At 61.5% G+C, this 18,753-nt stretch overlaps 1 protein-coding gene and 1 long non-coding RNA gene across 4 annotated transcripts in view; one reads left to right on the forward strand and one right to left on the reverse strand.

Annotated features, from left to right (window-relative positions):
* Window positions 1–8,511: 8,511 nt before the first annotated feature.
* Lsp1 (lymphocyte specific protein 1) overlaps window positions 8,512–18,753 on the forward strand; it is a 33,883-nt gene continuing 23,641 nt past the window's right edge. For all 3 annotated transcript variants that reach the window (XM_013365426.4, XM_078045338.1, XM_078045342.1), the window contains exon 1: window positions 8,512–8,661. In XM_013365426.4, coding sequence (XP_013220880.1) covers window positions 8,594–8,661 — 68 coding nt within the window. In that variant the 5' untranslated portion in view covers window positions 8,512–8,593. The remainder of the gene's footprint in view (window positions 8,662–18,753) is intronic.
* Window positions 15,291–17,450, reverse strand: LOC144376936 (uncharacterized). The gene is made up of 2 exons (XR_013437285.1): window positions 17,348–17,450; window positions 15,291–15,565 (listed from the first exon to the last, which is right to left on the reverse strand). It is a non-coding gene; the product is annotated as an uncharacterized LOC144376936 (long non-coding RNA).

An 18,753-nucleotide genomic window follows, 5' to 3' on the forward strand; every position in this document is an offset into this window, starting at 1 on the left:
ACATGGCCTGTGGGGGTCCTTGCCAGGTTTGCATTCTAGAAAGATCTCAGCAGGTGGAGAACAGACAGAGAGGAGGAGGACGGGAGGGGGAATAGCATCCAAACCTGCGCTGTCACCCCGGGAAGCAGGTGGATGGGGACACTGGAGCAGTTGGGTCCCCAGAACCTGGTGGCTGTGGGAGACGTGGAGCCAGGTAGGTGCCATTCTGCAGGGTTCCAGAGGAGCAGGAGCAGCACGGGCTGTGGGCTCGGGGCCTGTGGGAGCTTGGGGCAGACACCCCTGTGGGGGTGGCCGGGGCGCAGACCAGATGTCCTGGAGACAATGGGCACGACTTGGCAGATGTGCTGGGCGAGGGCAGGAGGAAGCAGGGAGATGAGGGGAAGGGGCACACCTACTGGGTGGGGTGCTGGAGCCTGGAGGCCAGGGAGGAGGGCAGGCCACAGATGTCACAGCTGACCTGTGCCTGGCCACATGCCGAGGGAAGTGGACAAGGCACATAAAACCATGCTTTCCACATCGTGGCTCCCGTAGACCAAAGGAAGGAGGGCTTAGTGAGCAAGGCCAGGCCATCAGGAGTGCGTGTGTGGACGCTTGTGGGTCTGCACACTCAGGTTTCTCCTGCTACACATGCAGCGGCACAAGGGCGGGTCTCCAAGACGGTCCCCTACCAAAGGCACAGGCTCCCTGGAGACACAGCTGTCCCAGGGACTGAGTAGGAGATGCACAGAAGAGTCTGAGTTCCTTTGCACCAGGAATTCCATAAATGGTCCAAACAAAATAAAATACAGCAGAAGGTCCCGGGTCCCGGGACAGGGCCGGGGTGAGGTAACGTGGGGCTTCAGTGTTCCCCTGCTGGTGTTGCTGAGTGCGGGGGTCTTCGCACTCAGACTGTGAAATCTTAGAGGAGGTTAGGAGCGGTCAGGCACAGAGAGCGGCAGAGAGGCAGAGAGGACCACAGAGGGGACACGGGGCGGGTGTGGGTGCTGGCACACGGCTCCTTCGTACCTTTCTCATTCCTGAACCTTTTCTGTAAGTTTGAGATTATTACTAAGTCAAACTTCTCCAAATCTTAGACTATAGAATTCTTAAGCAACAACGGAAAAAAAATAAAGCAAAAGCCAACAGAAGTCAGTGGATGGGACTTCAGAGGCCAAGATGTGACAGGAAGGTGCCACCGACCAGGGAACCGGGGCCCAGGTGAGGCTACGCCACGCTGCTCTGGAGGACCCAGGCCTCTGCCCCATTCTGGGGAGCTCCCGTGGGTTCAGAGGAGGACAAACTGCTCAGCGGACCTCTTGGTCATCCGGAGTGGTCGCCACCTCCTGGGACAGCAGGAGCAGAGGCCGCACACTGGACAGAGCGAGGGCAACAGGGTCGTTTGGGGCACAGGTAGGATCAACGGCAGCAAGGTCTGCTGGTCAAGAGGGGCCAGCAGTGGGTCCTTCCTTCAGCTGAGCACCCCCAGATGCCCACCTGCAGTGGCACCTCAGCCACTGGATGCCAGGACCCAGACCAGGCTCTCCCTCCTTCTCCAGCCCAGCCTCACTCCAGTGACCTGCCGCCTCTGTGCTGTCTGGTCCCCGTCAAGAGCTCCCCCTGGGCCCTGGCCGGCGTGGGGAGCAGTGGCTCTCCACCTCCTTGAAGCCCTCTTCATCCTCCGCTTTCCACCGTGCCGGGGCTCTAGGGTGCCCACTCCACACAGATGGCACAGCCTCCAGTGGAGAAGGGAGGCCTGGCTCACAGGACAGACCGGACCCCCAGTGCCCACTGCCCTGGCCTGCCTCCACGGGGTCCCCTCCCACCCAGGCCCCCAGCTCTGCGGTCTCGCGCGTCTCCCAAGTCTCCCCCCGCTCGCTCCTCAGCGGTTGGGTTCTGTCTCCCACTGGAGTTGGGGACCTGGAGCTATTCCCTGTGTCTCTGATGCCAGGGGAGGAGCTGGCACACACCCCAATTCCCCGTAACTTCCCTTCCTGCAGACAAGTCCCCAGACCCCGGTGGGGCCGGGGGTCGCGTGTCCGTCATCCACAGTCTCCAGGGAGAGTCCCCAGCCTGCAGGGCTGGGTGTGGCTGTGCCGGGCAGCCCCTGGGTGTCCTGGCTGCGTCCAGCAAGGCCCTCCGGTCTGGACAACCGTCTTCAGCCACACGGCCTCTCCTCTCCTCGGCCCTGTCACCCGCTTCCTGATCACTCCTGTCATCGCCAACGTCCCTTCTCTGACTCCAAGCCTTCCTGGCCCAGAGGCTGCATCCTGCCCGTCCTGGGAGACTGCACCCTGGGACCCCCGCCCCCGCCTCTCCCCTTCCAGGTTGGCCTCGGAGGCCCTCCTGCCCCCCACTCCCTCCGACTCTCCTGCCCAGGCCCCTTCCTGCCCAGGACGGGTGTCTGGCACTACCCCAAGTGCTGGGGTCAGAGGAGCCAGAACGGGGCAGACCAGGGGCAGCCCAGGCCCCACTGCCTGGTCCTCCTCTCTGTCCCCACCAACCCAGCCCCAAGCAGAGGCCTAGGGCAGAGCCCAAGGAGCAGGGAGCCCCTCCACCGGGGCATGTCCTGGGGACCGGTCCTGTGGCTACAGTCAGGTGCTGCGTGCAGCAGAGCCCATCTGCCTGCCTGTCACTGGGCTGGGCCTCTCTCTCCACTGCACCAAGCTGTGGAGAAAGCAAAGCCGGACTCCCCTTCCCCCAGGGCCCTTGACACATGCCACCACCCAGGGCACCTTCCAGGATGAGCACCGTCCGATACCACTGTTTCCTCTTTGCTCCGCTACCACCCCTCAGAGAGCCTCTCCCACTGTCCACTAAGTGGTCCTCACCTGTCCCTAAATCCACCGGCCACCATCTGCGCTTGTCCTACTGACCTTTCAGCCTGTCCACTGAGTCCTGCCTTTCTTGGCCCCACCCCTCCTCAGGGTCTCCTCACTGGGCTTGGAGGTTCCTGCCTGTTTTCTGGGGGGCAGAGCAGCACCAGCAGTCAGCAGGATGTGCCCACCCCCAGCTCTGCTGGCCACACAAGATCCGTCCATCCCCACCTGCCCCAGGGAAGTGATTCTGCAGGACAGAGCCTTCCTGGAGGCCCCTCCACGCTCCGGTGGCCCAAGCTTCCCTCCCTACACCTTAAGGCCACGGAGGCAGAGGCCACGAGGCTGGCCACACACAGACGCAGACTCCGTGTCCTCCAGGGAGCATATCTTCCACAGGGAAGCTCCCCGGGGACTGTGCAGGCCTGGGGACCCCCCCGCCTTCCCCAGGGTCTCTCCCGGGCCCCGCCAGCTGAACACAGAGGACCAGCCGACTCAGGTCCCCGGAGGGCGGAGCCTGGGGTCCTAGGGTGACTGTGGCAGAGCCCCCCCAGGGAGAAGCTGGCCTCTGAGGTGCGGGACTGCTTGTGACGGCAGCTCATTCTTCCCTGGCTGACCTGACTGTGTGAGCTCCCGGCAGTCACAGCAGCAGACAGCCACCACTGTCCCTGTCCTGGGGCTGGAGTGCGGGTCCAGGTGCCACGGTGTCTCCTCCCCATGTCCTCACGCAGTCCTCGGGGTCTGTCCTGATTGGCCACCTGGAGACACGTCCCAGCCTGATCGCCTCTTCAAGGGCCTGGCTCATTCTCAGTCGTGTTCTGAGGCACGGGGTGAGGGCTTCGTCCTGGGCCTGTTCGGGGGTGCAGGCCTGCCCTCCAGCCCCCCAGCCCACTCTTCCCAACTCTGCACCACATCCCACCTCAGAGTCCCTCTCCTGGGCCTGAGCCCCGCCGCGTCCTTCTGCTGCTCCGTCCTGCGGACACTTCCATGCGCGGCCAGGTGGCTCTGGCTGTGTGCCGTGTGGCTTCCTGGCTCCCAGGTGTGGCACTGTCACCACACCCAGGCCCTCTCGCTCCCCCAGGACCAGCCACACCACAGACACCCGAGAGCCTGCCCGGTGAGGCCAGAGCCCCCTGGCCCAGGCCAGAGCCCCCTGGCCGCACTGGTGCTCTGCGGCTCAGGATGCGGTCACGGTCCTGCCACCCTCCCTTGGGTGGTGTCCACGCCTGGATCCCGTCCCCATGTCCTCCTGCGTCACCCACCCACTCTGACCATCTTGCCACACCTGCCCCTCGGCATGTCCCTTGGAGAGGGCCCACGTCCACTCCTGCCAACAGAAGGCCAAGGCTGGGGTTAACGAAAGACGGCGAGGCCTTTCGCCCAGTTCTGAGAGCTGAAGTCCAGGGCCGAGGCTCCGGCAGATCTGGGCTTTGGTGAGGGCTCTCTGCTGCCAAGAGGGCAGCTGGTCTCTGCAGCCCCACGTGGCAGAGGGCAGAGGGCAGGGGACGCGTGGCCCTGGCCGGTTCCCCTCTGCCTCTGGACTGCTGGAATCCTGGAGGAGCAGGGCCTCCACGTGCCCAAAGGACCTACGGCTGCTTCCCTGCTCCCCCGCCTGACCCTGGGGACCCAACACTTAGGCCACAGCACCTCACCTGCCACCCCTCTGCCCATCTCGAGTGCCCACCTGTCCCCCAGCCAGGACCTGGAAGTCTCATTGCCCTGTCCCTTGGCCCACTGGGTGGGGCGGTTCCCTGTCCTCAGCGCCTCTTGGAGCCCCCCACCCCCCACTTGGCCCCACACCCCTGCCCACCTCAGGACTGGTCTGCTGTCTGTCCCCTGCTCAGCCGTGGGGACATCTGCAGACGTTGGCTTCGTCCAGCTCCTCTCCTTCACAGCATGGTCCCGGGCCCTCAGGCTCCACCCAGCTCTCCTGGGCCCCAGGCCACCTCGCCCCACCTGGTAGGCTTTCTGTGTCACTCCACCCAGACCATCTGCAGGTCCCTCTGCCCCACCACCTCATCTCCCAGTGCACGGCACCTGGGCTGCCCTCTGCCCCTCGCACGTCCCCTTGACGGTGAGCTGCTGGCTGGACCCTGCACCAGGGCTGAGGAGTGGGTGGAAGTGGCAAGGTCCCGCCCCCCCACATGCTGCTTTGGGGTTTGGGGAGGGAAGGATTCCTAGTGACGCAAAGTTGTGTCTGATTCTTGGGGTGATGCTCAGCTCCAGGGCCTGTCCCTGAGCCGGTCCCCGAGTCTGCCACCAGCATGGTGTGTGCCGCTCAGGAGCTCACACGGGTGCCCGATGGGTGATGGTCCCACCTGACACACTCCCCAGTCCACCCGCTGGTCCAGGTGGAGTGGCGACAGGGCGGCGGCCAGGTCCTGGCTGGGAGGGAGGAGAGGAGCCTGGTCTGCAGGTGGCTCTGGCTCTGAGTGTGGACAGTGGGAGGCCTGCACCTGGACACTGGAGAAGAGGGCGGGTCCCGGAGGCAGGAGGGATGCACAGCCAAGGGCCTGAATCTGCAATGGCTGGACTGAGAGCCCAGGGAGGGCAGGGCCTTGGTGGCAGGAGCCCACCTGCTCCAGGATTCAAGGAGTGGCTGTGTGGGGTGACACTGAGCTCTGGCTGCCACTTCCTCTGAGAAGCAGGAGGTGGCAAGTGTGGTCTGCTGAGAGTGACGAAGGTCCAGGGGCCTGTGGCTGGGGTGGCTGCACATGGCCCCAAGCATCGTCATGGCAGACCAGTCCTGAAGTGGGCAGGGGTGTGGGGCCAGGTGTGGAGGACAGGGAGGGCATTCCCAGCCCCCCTGGACAAGCAGAGGGGCTTCCAAAGTTGCTGCAGCACCACAGATGGGTGGGACTGGGTGAAGGCTGGAGCTGCAGGCGTGGGCCAGCCGGTGCCTCCCAGCTGCGAGGGCTGTCTCCGCTCCTGGCTTTGCTTCGACCCTCGGTTCCTTGTTCTGAGAAACACCGCCAACCTCCAGCTCCATCGTCACGTGACGTGCTCCCTGTGTGCGTCTGAGACCAGATTGCCCCGATCACAAGGCACAGTCATGCCCCAGCAGGGCCTTTCCTGGTGACCTCACCTTCTCTGATACATCTGCAACCACCCTACTTCCAAATATGGTCACCTCGAGGTCCTGGGTCGGGACTTCAGCAGACATGACAGGAGGGGGCAGGCTCCACCCCAGGCCTGGGAGGAAGTATCTCCTTCAAGGGTAAAAACTGCCATCTCAGATGGGGTTAAAAAGTAGGTCCAGTGGGGCACGGTGGCACATGGCTGAGGCAGGATGATGGCAAGTTCAAAGCCAGCCTCCCTTAGCGAAGCTCTAAGTCACTTAGCAAGACCCTAAGCAACTTTGTGAGACTCTGTCCCATAATATTGAAGCCAGATTTACAGATAGGTAGTCAGTGTAGTTAGGTAAACAGGGTCTAATATGGAGTAAGATAAAGAAAATGGAGGCCATTATGGAGAAGGGGATCCAGGAAAGCAGAGCAGCACTTGGGGAAGTTGAAATGTCAATGTCCCCAAGGCCAAGCCCCTCCATTGGAACTGTTCATGAAGCTGCTCCCAGCAAACAGGGAGGGGCTAATCCAAAAGCCCCCAGGCCTTCCTGCCCAGATTCCTGCTCCAGCCCACTGTCCCCCACCTGTTGGGCCTTCCCACCTGCATTGCATCACTGGGAGATAACGGGAACAAGGGGCAGGAGGGTGGGAGAGCTGAAAGAAGACCTTGGCTGTAACAGAGGGATACCTCCCCTTCCACGGATTCCCCCTTTGGGTCCCCTCCTTCCTCCAGGGAGAAGTCCCTTCTGCTGACCTCTAATAAAGCTTCCACTGTCCACTCTCCACGGGCCTCGGCCTGCTTCTCTGGTGTTATACTTCAGCATTGGGGAAGTGAGGGCTCCTCACCGGTCCACAGCGGGAACCATAAGGAAGACCTGGGGATGTCGTTCAGTGGTGAAGCACCCCTGGGTTTAACCTCCTGAACCAAAAGACACAAAAAAGTGGGTTGGACTGGGCAATCACAGTGGGCCTCCAGGTCCTAAGGGTCTGCATCCATTTTCTGTTGCTGTGACAAAATGCCTCAGATTGGGCGATTCATGAAGCACTGAGGTTTGTTGAGCTCAGGGCTCTGGAGGCAGGGAGGTCCAGGAACATGGCGCTGAATGTTGGTGAAGCGGTGGTGCTCCTTCATGGCATGCAGAGGCCATCACAGGTGAGACACCAGCCTGAGAGAGTCGGCTGAGCTATAGGACAAAACCTCCTTCAAGATGTCCCTGGAATCCCCTGACATGCTGTCCTGGGGACCTGCTTCCAACACATGCCTGTAGGGGACATATTCAGGCCACAGGACTCTTCCCTCGGGGAGGCCCTGCCTGGGTCTGGGCCCTAAGGATGCAGAAGCTGGTCCAGCCTTCCAGCAGTGACCAGGAGAGGGAGGACACGGGCCTCCACCCGGTCATCCGCTTCAGTCTCACCACAGGACACTGGCTGGGCAGAAGCCTGCTGACCAGGTGCCTGGCCACAGGGAGGGGTGGCGGGGGGCTGCCATTTGGGTGGGTTCAGGAGGGGGACAGCACAGCGTGCCACTGGGCTCTCTGATGTGCCCCATGTACTCTCAGCCCTGCACTAAGGGGACTCGGGGGCCCTGAGTGAGGATGGAAAGGTCCAGCTGATGTAACAGGAGGGCAGCTGGGGAGGACAGGGCCTGGGTCTTTCCTGGTAGCCCTGGGCCCCGCCTGGTAAGCCTGCCCAGTGCCTGTGGCATGGGGACCCGTGCTTGGGGCTGGCGTGGGCCTTTGCTGCCACCTAAGGTGTGTGCGGGTGGATGGAGGCCCCTGGCCTCCTGGGCCTCTCTCCTACCCTCTCTACCTCAGAGTCCTCCCAAGGCCCGGCAGGCAGGGGGCACGAGCAGAGCAGGCCCAGCAGGCAGGAGGCACGAGCAGAGCAGGCCCGGCAGGCACTGGGCACGAGCAGAGCAGGCCCGGCAGGCAGGGGGCACGAGCAGAGCAGGCCCGGCAGGCAGGGGGCACGAGCAGAGCAGGCCCGGCAGGCACTGGGCACGAGCAGAGCAGGCCCGGCAGGCAGGGGGCACGAGCAGAGCAGGCCCGGCAGGCAGGGGGCACGAGCAGAGCAGGCCCGGCAGGCAGGGGGCACGAGCAGAGCAGGCCCGGCAGGCAGGGGGCACGAGCAGAGCAGGCCCGGCAGGCAGGGGGCACGAGCAGAGCAGGCCCGGCAGGCAGGGGGCACGAGCAGAGCAGGCCCGGCAGGCACTGGGCACAAGGAGAGCAGGCCCGGCAGGCAGGGGGCACGAGCAGAGCAGGCCCGGCAGGCAGGGGGCACGAGCAGCCTCGGGAAGACTTCATGCAGAGGCTAAAGTGCTTCTGCGGTGCTTTAGGGAGGGTGAATCAGCTCCCGATGCTCTGGGGAGAAGCAGCCGCTCACAAATGCACTTGGGGGCCAGGGCTTCTGGCAGGGGCCCCGGGGTGTCGGGGTGTCCTAGCCGGCTGCACCTGCACTGAGTTGCGGGGAGCTGCCGGGCCCCGCCCCTGCCCTCGTCCCCTCTTGTCACCCTGGGTGACGGCAGCTTACTTAACACTTCCTGATGGCTGCTTGGGTTTTAGGGTTTTTCTTTTCCTCTCCTGTTGCAGCAACAGATTAAAAAACAACCCCCACCCCAGCCATAGGTCCCAAACCTCAACCTGCATCGAGGAGGAAGTGAAACCCATCAGGGTGGGGGCCCAGGCAGCTGCGCGCCTGCTAGACACACGGAGTCACGGCACACAGTGCGCAGGGACCATGGCCGAGGCTCCCGGCGACCTGGGCTCTGAGGAGCAGGAAGATCTGCTGGCAGAGGAAGGCACAGGGTAAGGGTCAGCTGAGGGTAAGAGTCCCGGTCAACGCTTACTCCAGGGGTTCCTCCTGGGCCCTTCTCACCAAGAAGGTGGGTGGCCCTCGGTCTCCCTCTGCAACTTGGCCTCACTGGGGAGGCCAGTTCCCCCGTGAGTTTGCAGGGCCCTAGGTCCAGGGCCAGGACGGCGGGCGTGGGGGAGCCAGGATGTGGCCTGCCTGGCTGGAGGAGACAGTACCTGCTGTGGGAGGAAGTGAAGCGGGGTGCCCTGGGCAGGACCCTGGCCTCCTACCCACAGGCCCGAGGGAGAAGCTGCTCTGCCCTGAGACCTGGGAGGTGGCCGGGCCTCAGGAGAAGGCTACCTGGCCACAGCTCTTCTGGCCATGGTGATGGAGGAGCCCAGGGATGTGGGCAGACACCTGTCCTGAGCGCCAGGCACTGAGCTGGGCAGCTGAGATCTTAGGGGAACATGGGCAGAGGCATGTGGGTCGCTAAAAAAAGAAAAAAGGACAGACCTCTGTACCCCCAGAGCTGGGCAGGGACGGGCAGGGACGGGCTCCGAGGAGACATTGAGCACCCATCCTGTGCTGGGGTTGGCCTGAGCGTTGGGCCTGGCGCCCAGGGCCCCTGGGGGGGGGCCTGTTGGTGGTCAGGCATGGAGGCCCAGTGGGGCCATGGGCCTGAGTTGTCTGGGTCTCGGTCTCAGAGGACCGGGGGCAGGCAGGGCGCCGAGGAGCGTCAGGGGTGGGGAGCCCCTGGGGGACTCGAGGCTGGTCCACGGAAGGACAGTGGGGCTGCTGCCCAGTGTGTGGACGGGAAGGAGCCAGGCACAGGTTAGAGGAAGATGGCGAGACCCCCGGGGGCCTGCAGCTGCTGCAGGCTGCAGGGCTGCTGGGTCGGGGGTGAGCAGCAGGGCCCTGCTGTATGTTGCCGCGTGGAGGGCCCCATCTAAGCAGTCTCCACAACCTCGGGTGGTCTTGCCCAGGGGATCCTGGCCCCTGTTCCTGTGCAGATGGCAGGTGGTAGCTCTGTCTGGGCCCACGAGCAGGCCAGAGAGGGCAGCTGGGTGCGTCTGGGGGTTAGGGCGGAGGAGGACTATCTACCCTCAGCTGCTCACTGCAAACGCCGTTCTGGAATTGGCTGGTGGGCTACCGAGGGACCCTGACTGGCAGAAGGAGTATCAGAGGCTCAGCAGAGGCCAGGGTGGACCTGGCTCAGAAGGTGTGAGCCTGGCCAGGCTGTCAGGGCCACCCTGCCCCTCAGAGGGCTCCATGAAGCCTTCCTCCAGGTAGAGGCACGTGTAGCACGAGAGGCCCTGGAGGGCCGGCACACAACCCGCCAGGTCTGAATGCCCCCCGAGCACACAGGCTGCTGGTTCTGAAAGCAGGGTGACTGGGTGACAGCTGTGTCCCGGCTGGGAAGTGTGTCCTCACGTCAATGCCGTCCCCGGCGCTGGACTTCACTCCTGCCACCTCATACCCATAGAAGGACACAGACTAGGCCGCCTGGCTGGCCCCCCTTCCTCCTCAGCCCTTTCTTGGCCACCCCCTCCCAGCTGTCTCAAATGCCAGGTCGGAGGGGACACGGTCAACGCTGCCCGCAGCGCTGGCAGGCACAGCTGATCCCCAGCGTCTTGGTGCAGGTCCCAGGGCCAGGGCTGCCCTGTGCCAGGTCTGTGAGGAGCTGGCTGGAGAGCCAGGCAGACCCTCCTTGAGCCCTGAGGGGTCCGGGAGACCCAAGGACCCTTCCCCAAAGTGAGCAGAGGGAAAGTGTGAGACTGACCCGTCAGAATGAAACTGAGACCCGCTGCTGGGTGGGGCTGTCCTTCCACAAGGTGACAAGACAGCTGGGATTTTCCTCTGCAGGGTGTCAGAGAAGCCCCCGGTACCAGGAGTGGGGGGCCCCACCTGGGAATCCCTACGAAGGCCAGGCTGGGCCGGGTCAGCGGGGAGAGCAGGGGAGACCTTGGCATGCTTCTCTAGGAGCCAGGGCACTTCTCTGGGGGCCTCAGGACACATTTACCCCAGGGCCCCGGCAGCTGAGACCCTCCAGTTGGTCGGGTGGGCCCCACCCAGGATGGCACTGTCCTCCTCCCACTGGGCCTGGGCAGGCAGGTCCCCTGGCCCACCCTTTGGGCCCACAGAGCTTTGGCTCCTTCCTGGGGGTACTGTCTCCCTGTCCCAGCTGTCAAGACATTAGCTTGCTTGCCCTTGTTCCTTGGGGGCAGCACATGACATTTACACAGGGTCACAAGTGGCTCTGTTGGGATTCCTGGGTGATGCTGAGGGCATTTTTCCCTTCTGTGGTCCCCAATATGGCCCCGAAGAGCAGGGATTACCCCCATACTGTGCCAAGTCCTCAGAGGCCATGGAGAGGGGCAGGTGGTCATCAGGGTCCCTCAGGGTCCCAGATTGAACACCTCCAAATCCTGGAGCTCCATGGGGTCACATGCCCGCAGCCTCACTTATACCAGACCTGACTGTCCTGGCTGGAAGTCACCCATGCCCCAAACCACATGGCAGGGTCCTGCCACCTCCCCCAGCAGACGTCCTGGCTGTCCCCTTAGGCAGTCCCTGGTGCAGTGCTGACCGTCCCTGGCTCACTGCCTAGAAGAGCATCCCTCAGGCTCACTGGCGCCTCCCTTGCCCAGCCCAGGGGTGGGAGGGGCCGGGATGGCCCTTTCGTGGGCCAGCGGACCCTCTCAGCCCCACTTGGAAGGCTCAGGTGTCCTTGAGAGGCCTCTGCATGAGGACTAGGAGTCTACAGGACAGAGCCCCCAGCCCCTGCGCTGGGAGGGGGTCTGTGAGGGTGGAAGAACGGGGGCCAGGGCCCTGTTTCGCAGGCTGCTGGGGTCTAGACTGCAGGCAGCAGGGCCAGGGCTGCTTTCTGAGGGCTCCCTCCGCTCTTCCCCTGGGTCAGGGTCTCAGCCCAGACGACAGGTGGGCCTCTTCCTCCCGTGCCTGAGCAGCTGGGTCACTGGCTTCTCCTCTCCTCTCCCAAGCCCCGCCCCTCCCTGGGTGGATGTCGCAGGCCCCGCCCCTCCCTGGGTGGATGTCGCAGGCCCCGCCCCTCCCTGGGTGGATATCGCAGGCCCCGCCCCTGCTGGTTCCGGAAGCCAGAAGCCCTCCCTCCTGCCCATTCATGGCTTCACCGTCCCCTTACAGAACAACCCTGGATCCCCACTTGGGCAGGGCCAGGAAGGTCTTGGGGACAGAGGCCTGAAATAGGTTACCTGACCAGGGTGGCATCGTGGGTCTGCAGGAGTCACCCTGCCCTCCACTGCGCGGTGGCCAGCCTGCCTCTGCCTCAGCTTCCCTGGGAGGATGCTGGAGGGATGCCCCTGGGGGAAATGCAGGTCTCGGCAGGGCCTGGGGTCTTTCCCACCGAGTGCTGGGGCTGGCAGGTGGGGGCGGGCAGAGCCCCGGACACCTGGCTTTTGCTGCAGTGGCTCCGACTGGTACTCCCTGGTGCCCTGCCTCTCGGGGCCTCAGCCTCCCCATCTGTGACTAGTCGGACGCATGGCTCCCCCACCTGGGTCCCAAGACTTGAAAATGCAGGCTTTGGCTTTACCCCGAAGCCCAGTGAGGAGGGTCCAGGACCCTCCTGCTCACAGACAGGAGCGCCTGAGGCTCTGCGGAGCAGATGTCTCCTCTGGGCAGCCTCCGAGTTGGCTTGGGGCAGGCAGGGCCCACGCCTCCTGGGCTCCAGCCGGGGTGCCGGGAGCCAGGGTGGGCTGCACTGGGCGGTCCTCAAGGGAGCTCCACGCCCTCCTGAGTGTGTCTGGGCTGCAGGTGGAGGCTGCCGAGGGCTGGGATGACCCACGGGCGCTGCCCAGGCAAAGCCCAGGCTGGAGCTGGTTTTCCTCACAGCTTCCCGCCCTGCCAGCCCCGCCCCAGCCCTCCTGCCTCAGGGAGCCCCTCTTGTCAGGGCTTCTAAAGACTTGCTGGGAGATGGGCCACAGGGTGACCACCAAGGGGGATTCCCAGCTGCCCCTGAGGCGGACAGAATCAGGACCTCTGGATGATGCTGTGGTGAGACCCAGATGGGGAGGAGGGGGGACCCCGCCCAGGGAGCACCCCAGCCCCTTCCCAGGGTTGGCTTCTCTGCAGCCAGCCCTCCTGGCTCCTCAGGGCTGTGTGGAGCAGGGTTTATAGGAGACCGGGGATGGGGACAGTCAGAGGAGGGTGGGTGGAGGTGGGAAAGCCTCTGGTCTTTCCTTGGGGCCAGGACAGTCCTGGCAAAGCTCCTTCTGCTAACTGCCTGCAAGTTAGGAAATTGTGGGTTGGTGGGGAAAGGCCACCACTGACCCCACTGGCTGGCAGAGAGGGGTATCTGGATGCTGGGGAGCAGCCTCTGTCCCCCATAGAGTCCCCAGAATGACTAGGGAGGGACTTGGGACTCTGCCTCCTCAGTGCAGGGCAGGTCTGTAGAAGGCTTTCGTAGGGTCAGCCCTGGCACTCCACACCACCGGCCTGGGATCTCTCGTTGCCAGGGTGTGGAAGGAGGGTGCCTACCCAGGCGCACACACCTACACTCACAGCTGCACTCATGCGTGTGTGTGCACCAAGGGTGTCTGAGGTGTCCAGGGTGTTCAGGAGGAACCATCTTCTGGGTGAGGTAGGTTCTATAGGCAGTTCCTTGGCTTTTGCAAAGATGAGGACCAGGATCCCCATCTTGGCAGGTGGGGCCTCAGATCCTGCTCCTTCCTGCCACTGTGGAAGAACAGAATCCCTCCTCCCATATGAGTCTGGGCCCTCCCTCCTGGACAGTACCTCCTCTTGGAGGGTGGTCTCCAAAGAAATCAGGCTGCCTCCTCCTCTCCCCAGTTTCTCTCCTGGAAGAGCTATGGCTCATGGTATGAATGGATTCAGCCAGTGTGCTCCAGAGGAATCTGGAGAGAAGCCTTTCACATTTCTCCTAGCCCCAGCCCCAACTAAAATCTGACCTTAATGACCACCATCCACCACCTGGCCCTTGCCCCCTGCTTTGGTCCACTTGCCCTTCATTAGAGGTGCTTACTTAGACAGAGGGAGGCACTGAACTGGTGAGTGCCCAAGGCATCTGGAGGTTGCTGCCTCCGTCAGTCAGAAGCTTCTCCATCAGAAGCCCCCAAGTCCTTACCTCCTCCACCCCAAGGGACCTCACTGCTCACTGCAGCTTTCACAGAAAGCGTGTGTTTGGGGGATGATGAGAGGGTGTACTGCTCTTCCCCAGGCTCGGCTCAGCTGCCTCTGTGGTGCTCAGTTTCCTAGGCCATGAAGGTAGGCTTTACTCTCAGGCCATGAGCTCATGAACCATGTCTTACTCACAGAAGAAATGAAATAAGACAATAATAGAAGAATGAAGGAAGGAAAGTAGGAGGTAGGAACATTTGGATGGATGGCTGGGTGGACAAATGCATGGGTGGATGGGTGGGTGCATGGATGGATGGATAGGAGGGTGGATAGGTGGGTGCATGGATGGATGGATGGGTGGACAAATGCATGGGTGGATGGGTGGGTGCATGGATGGATGGATGGGTGGGTGGATGGGTGGGTGCATGGATGGATGGGTGGGTGGATGGATGGATGGGTGGGTGGATGGAAGGGTGGATGGGTGGGTGCATGGATGGATGGATGGATGGGTGGGTGCATGGATGGATGGATGGATGGATGGGTGGGTGGATGGGTGGGTGCATGGATGGATGGATGGGTGGGTGGATGGGTGGGTGCATGGATGGATGGGTGGGTGGGTGGATGGATGGATGGGTGGGTGGATGGAAGGGTGGATGGGTGGGTGCATGGATGGATGGATGGATGGATGGGTGGGTGGATGGATGGGTGGATGGGTGGGTGCATGGATGGATGGATGGATGGATGGGTGGGTGCATGGATGGATGGATGGATGGATGGGTGGGTGGATGGGTGGGTGCATGGATGGATGGGTGGATGGATGGGTGGGTGGATGGGTGGGTGCATGGATGGATGGATGGGTGGGTGGATGGGTGGGTGCATGGATGGATGGGTGGGTGGCTGGATGGGTGGGTGCATGGATGGATGGGTGGGTGGATGAGTAGATGGGTGGATGAATGGATAGGTCTAGAAATGAGTAAATGAATGGATTGGAATATGGATGCATAGAACAAAAGTATGGAGGTGGATGAGTAGAGAGCTGGAATACAGACAGATAAATGACTAGACTGAAGAAAAGAATGATATCTAAAGAGATGAATATATATGAATGATGGATAGATGGACAGAAATACAAACTGGCAAATATAATGAGAGAGCAATGAGTGGAAAGATAAATGTACAAATAATAAATGAATAGCTGGATGAATTGGTGCTGGGTTAACTATTGAAGACATAGATAAGTAATCGGACACTTGTCAATCAGAATGTAGCATTCTTCCTGGAATTGTTTCCCCTGCTGTGCGTGCCATGTTCCCGCACCTCTCTCTTGTATGTTTTTCTCAACTCTCTTGAGGTAAGTTGCTTTTTCCTTCCCATGAGTCTTTCCTGGACTGTCGTACACAAAATGTCAATTCTCTCCAGAGTTTCTTATTCCCCAACCCAATTCATATTTTCTGAGCATTTGCCATCACATAATGTATTACAGTGTGTTTACTTATTTGTTTGTTTCCACCAAAATCATGAGAATAGGAACTTTGTTAACGCTGAATCGCCACCCCTTAACAGGGCCTGAAAATCCATATGAATTTATTGAGTAAACACGCGGACGATGGGTAAAGACGTGATATGTAAGTGGAGAGGTGAATGGAGGCTGGCTGGCTGGCTGGACGCCTGAGCTGGTGGGGGTGGGGAGTGCTTGGCCCTGGTCGAGGTGACCATCCCAGGAGCTTTTTTAAGCATTAACTCACTTGGCGGACTATGTTCAGAAGGACCCACGCAGGTGGATGCACGGCTTGCTAGGTTGGGAAGCTGGAAGAAAAGATGGATGTGATGTACAGCCTGCCTGGAGAAATAGAACCTCTAGACAGACCAGTGACAACAGTGACAGAGGAGCATTTGGAGAGAGAAGCTTGTATTAAGAGGATAATCCTAGCTAGCCAGACATGGTGAACATATAAACACTAGTGATGAACACCGATGAGTGGTTGTTCTGTTCCAAAGGGATGGATAGCTTGCAAAATGCTTCTGAGTGTTTTACCTGTATTGAGACATTTAAATAGCAAATGTATGGGTGGGTGAATGGATGGGTGGGTGGATGGGGGGGTGGGTGATGGGTGGGTGAATGGATGGGTAGGTGGATAGATGGGTGGGTGGATGGGTGGGTGGATGGGGGGTGGGTGATGGGTGGGTGAATGGATGGGTAGGTGGATAGATGGGTGGGTGATGGGTGGGTGAATGGATGGGTAGGTGGATAGATGGGTGGGTGGATGGGTGGGTGGGTGGATGGGGTGGATGGGTAGGTGGGTGAATGGATGGATGGGTGGATGGGAGGGTGAATGGATGGATGGATGGATGGATGGGGTGGATGGGTAGGTGAGGGGTGGATGGGTAGGTGGGTGGGTGGGTGGGTAGAGGGATGGATGGGGTAGATGGGTGGTTGGGTGGGTGTATGGGTGGGTGGATGAGTGGGTGAATGGATGGATGGATGGGGTGGATGGTAGGTGGGTGGGTGGGAGGATGGATGGATGGGATAGATGGATGGGGTGGGTGGATGAGTGGGTGAATGGATGGAGGGATGGGGTGGATGGGTAGGTGGGTGGAGGGGTGGATGGGGTAGATGGGTGGATGAGTGGGTGAATGGATGGAGGGATGGGGTGGATGGGTAGGTGAGGGGTGGATGGGTAGGTGGGTGGGTGGGTGGGTAGAGGGATGGATGGGGTAGATGGGTGGTTGGGTGGGTGTATGGGTGGGTGGATGAGTGGGTGAATGGATGGATGGATGGGGTGGATGGTAGGTGGGTGGGTGGGAGGATGGATGGATGGGATAGATGGATGGGGTGGGTGGATGAGTGGGTGAATGGATGGAGGGATGGGGTGGATGGGTAGGTGGGTGGAGGGGTGGATGGGGTAGATGGGTGGATGAGTGGGTGAATGGATGGAGGGATGGGGTGGATGGGTAGGTGGGTGGATGGGGTAGATGGGTAGATGGGTGGATGGGTGGGTGAATGGATGGAGGGATGGGTGGATGGGTAGGTGGGTGGATGGGTGGAGGGATGGATGGATGCCTGCTTAGTGGACAGATGTAAAGAGAAACAGATTGACAAGGGTATAGAAGGCTGGATGGCTGGATGTACCATGTTTGTGTAGATAAGTGAATGGATAGGTATGTTGATGAGTTGATGAACTGATAAATGATCAATAGCAAGACAGACAGCACAAGGAAGGATGGATGGATGAAGAGGGAAAGAGGGATGGAGGGAAAGGTGGCTGGTGGATGGAGAGATTGATGGCTGGGTGGGTGGATGGATGAATCATCATGAAGCTGACATCAATATTCTGCACCGCTGTCCACATCACAACACATCCTAGTCACAAAACTGCCTTTCTGGGCTGCCATGTTGAAGATCAGCTCTTGCCACTCGGCACCACTGACACTTCTGAAGGTGGGCCACCCTCCTGAGGCAGCCCTCTCCTCGGTGGGAATATTCTTCCTTCTTTTGAACCCAAATTGCCTTGGCCACCTTTCATTCCGGGTGTCTCTCCCAGGACAGGCACAGGAGGCAAGGGGCAGGTGGGCGTGCTTCTTCCCCACCTTCTGGGTTCCTAGGTGTGAGGTGCTGAGTGTGGCCTCCACCTGGGGCCCAGGCCTCCTCCATCTGCCTCTTATTCCAGCAGAATCCTGAGGTCTTGGTGGCTCTGTGGATGCTGGGTTGGGCAGCCGGCCAGCTGTCTTTGTTGTGCGAGCGACACTCCCTGGTCCCTGCTGTGTGGTGGCGGGAGGAGAGGAGGGGAGTCTCACCCCTGGGACCGGCCCTGAGACCCAGCCTGTGGGTGTGGCGGGCGGTAGGCCTGCTTTCCCCTGGTGATTCACTGCCGTATGCGCACCCTTGTCTCTTGGATGGGTCCATTCCATAGTCCCCAGGTGCCTGTCTGGCCCACTGGGGAGGTCACACTACCTGGGAATGTCAGAAGGCCAGTCCTCTGCCCATGGAGACAGAGGGCAGCTGGGGGTAGATGCCGTGGGGCGTCCGGCAGTGGGTAGATGGGTGAGGTCCTGGCTCAGCCGGGCCTGGCTCTGTGGTCTCGGAACCCGGTGCTCCTGGCCGGGCCTCGGTTTTCCCATCCAGGACGTGGACACAGTGGCATCTGCCTCTCAGTGGTGGTGCGTGTTGGCGAGCCAGATGTGGGCCAGAGCTGGCCCACGATGATTCCCTATGAATGTGAGTCCAGGCCCCGTTCAGCCACTAGCCTGCTCTGAGTGAGTCACAGAGACTAAGCCCAACCAGAAAAACAAAGGGCTGGGCTGCGTGTCCCTGGGTCTTGGCCAGAGGACAGGACAAGGGGGGTCTGGCTGGCAAGGGTACTGACCGGTGCCCATGGCCACTTCTGGGGACGATGGCTCCCAACTCCAAAGACGCTGTGTGCCTGGTGTCTCTGCGTCCTGCACCTCCCTGCCCTGAGGGCTGTCCCCGGGCCTTGGGGAAAGCAGCGGCCTCCCCACCTGGGGACCAAGAAGGGTTCCTGGGGTGCCCGGCCGCCCCTGTGGGGAGGCTAAGCAGACGGCTGGGAATAAACAAAGGGAAGATGGAGACCCAGAGGGAGGGGGAAGGAGGGAGGGAGAGGGAGGGAGCGAGGAAGGGAGGGGAGAGGAAGGGGTGGGGGAGGGAAGGAGGGAGGGAGACTGAGATAGGGACAGAGACACCAGAGGGAGAGCCAGAGGAGAGGGGCGAACAAGGGCAGGAGGGGCAGCGAGGGGCGGACAGGGCCCAGGCCTGGCCAGGCCAGGAGCAGGTCAAGTGCGCCAGGCCAGGAGAGGAGGGCAGCAGGAGGCCCAGGCCAGGGCTAGGGCAGAGGCGATGGCTGGAGACATGGGGTGGCAGGGTGTCCGGCGCCCAGAGGGAGCGGTGGGCAGAGGAGTGGGGGACAGCGGCAGCTGCCCAGGGAGCCCGGGGAGAGGCCCAGGGAGGCGGCGAAGGGAGGGAGGGGGCAGTAGTGCTG

The sequence above is a fragment of the Ictidomys tridecemlineatus genome, chromosome 4 (assembly GCF_052094955.1).
Source record: "Ictidomys tridecemlineatus isolate mIctTri1 chromosome 4, mIctTri1.hap1, whole genome shotgun sequence".
Taxonomy (NCBI): Eukaryota; Metazoa; Chordata; class Mammalia; order Rodentia; family Sciuridae; genus Ictidomys; species Ictidomys tridecemlineatus.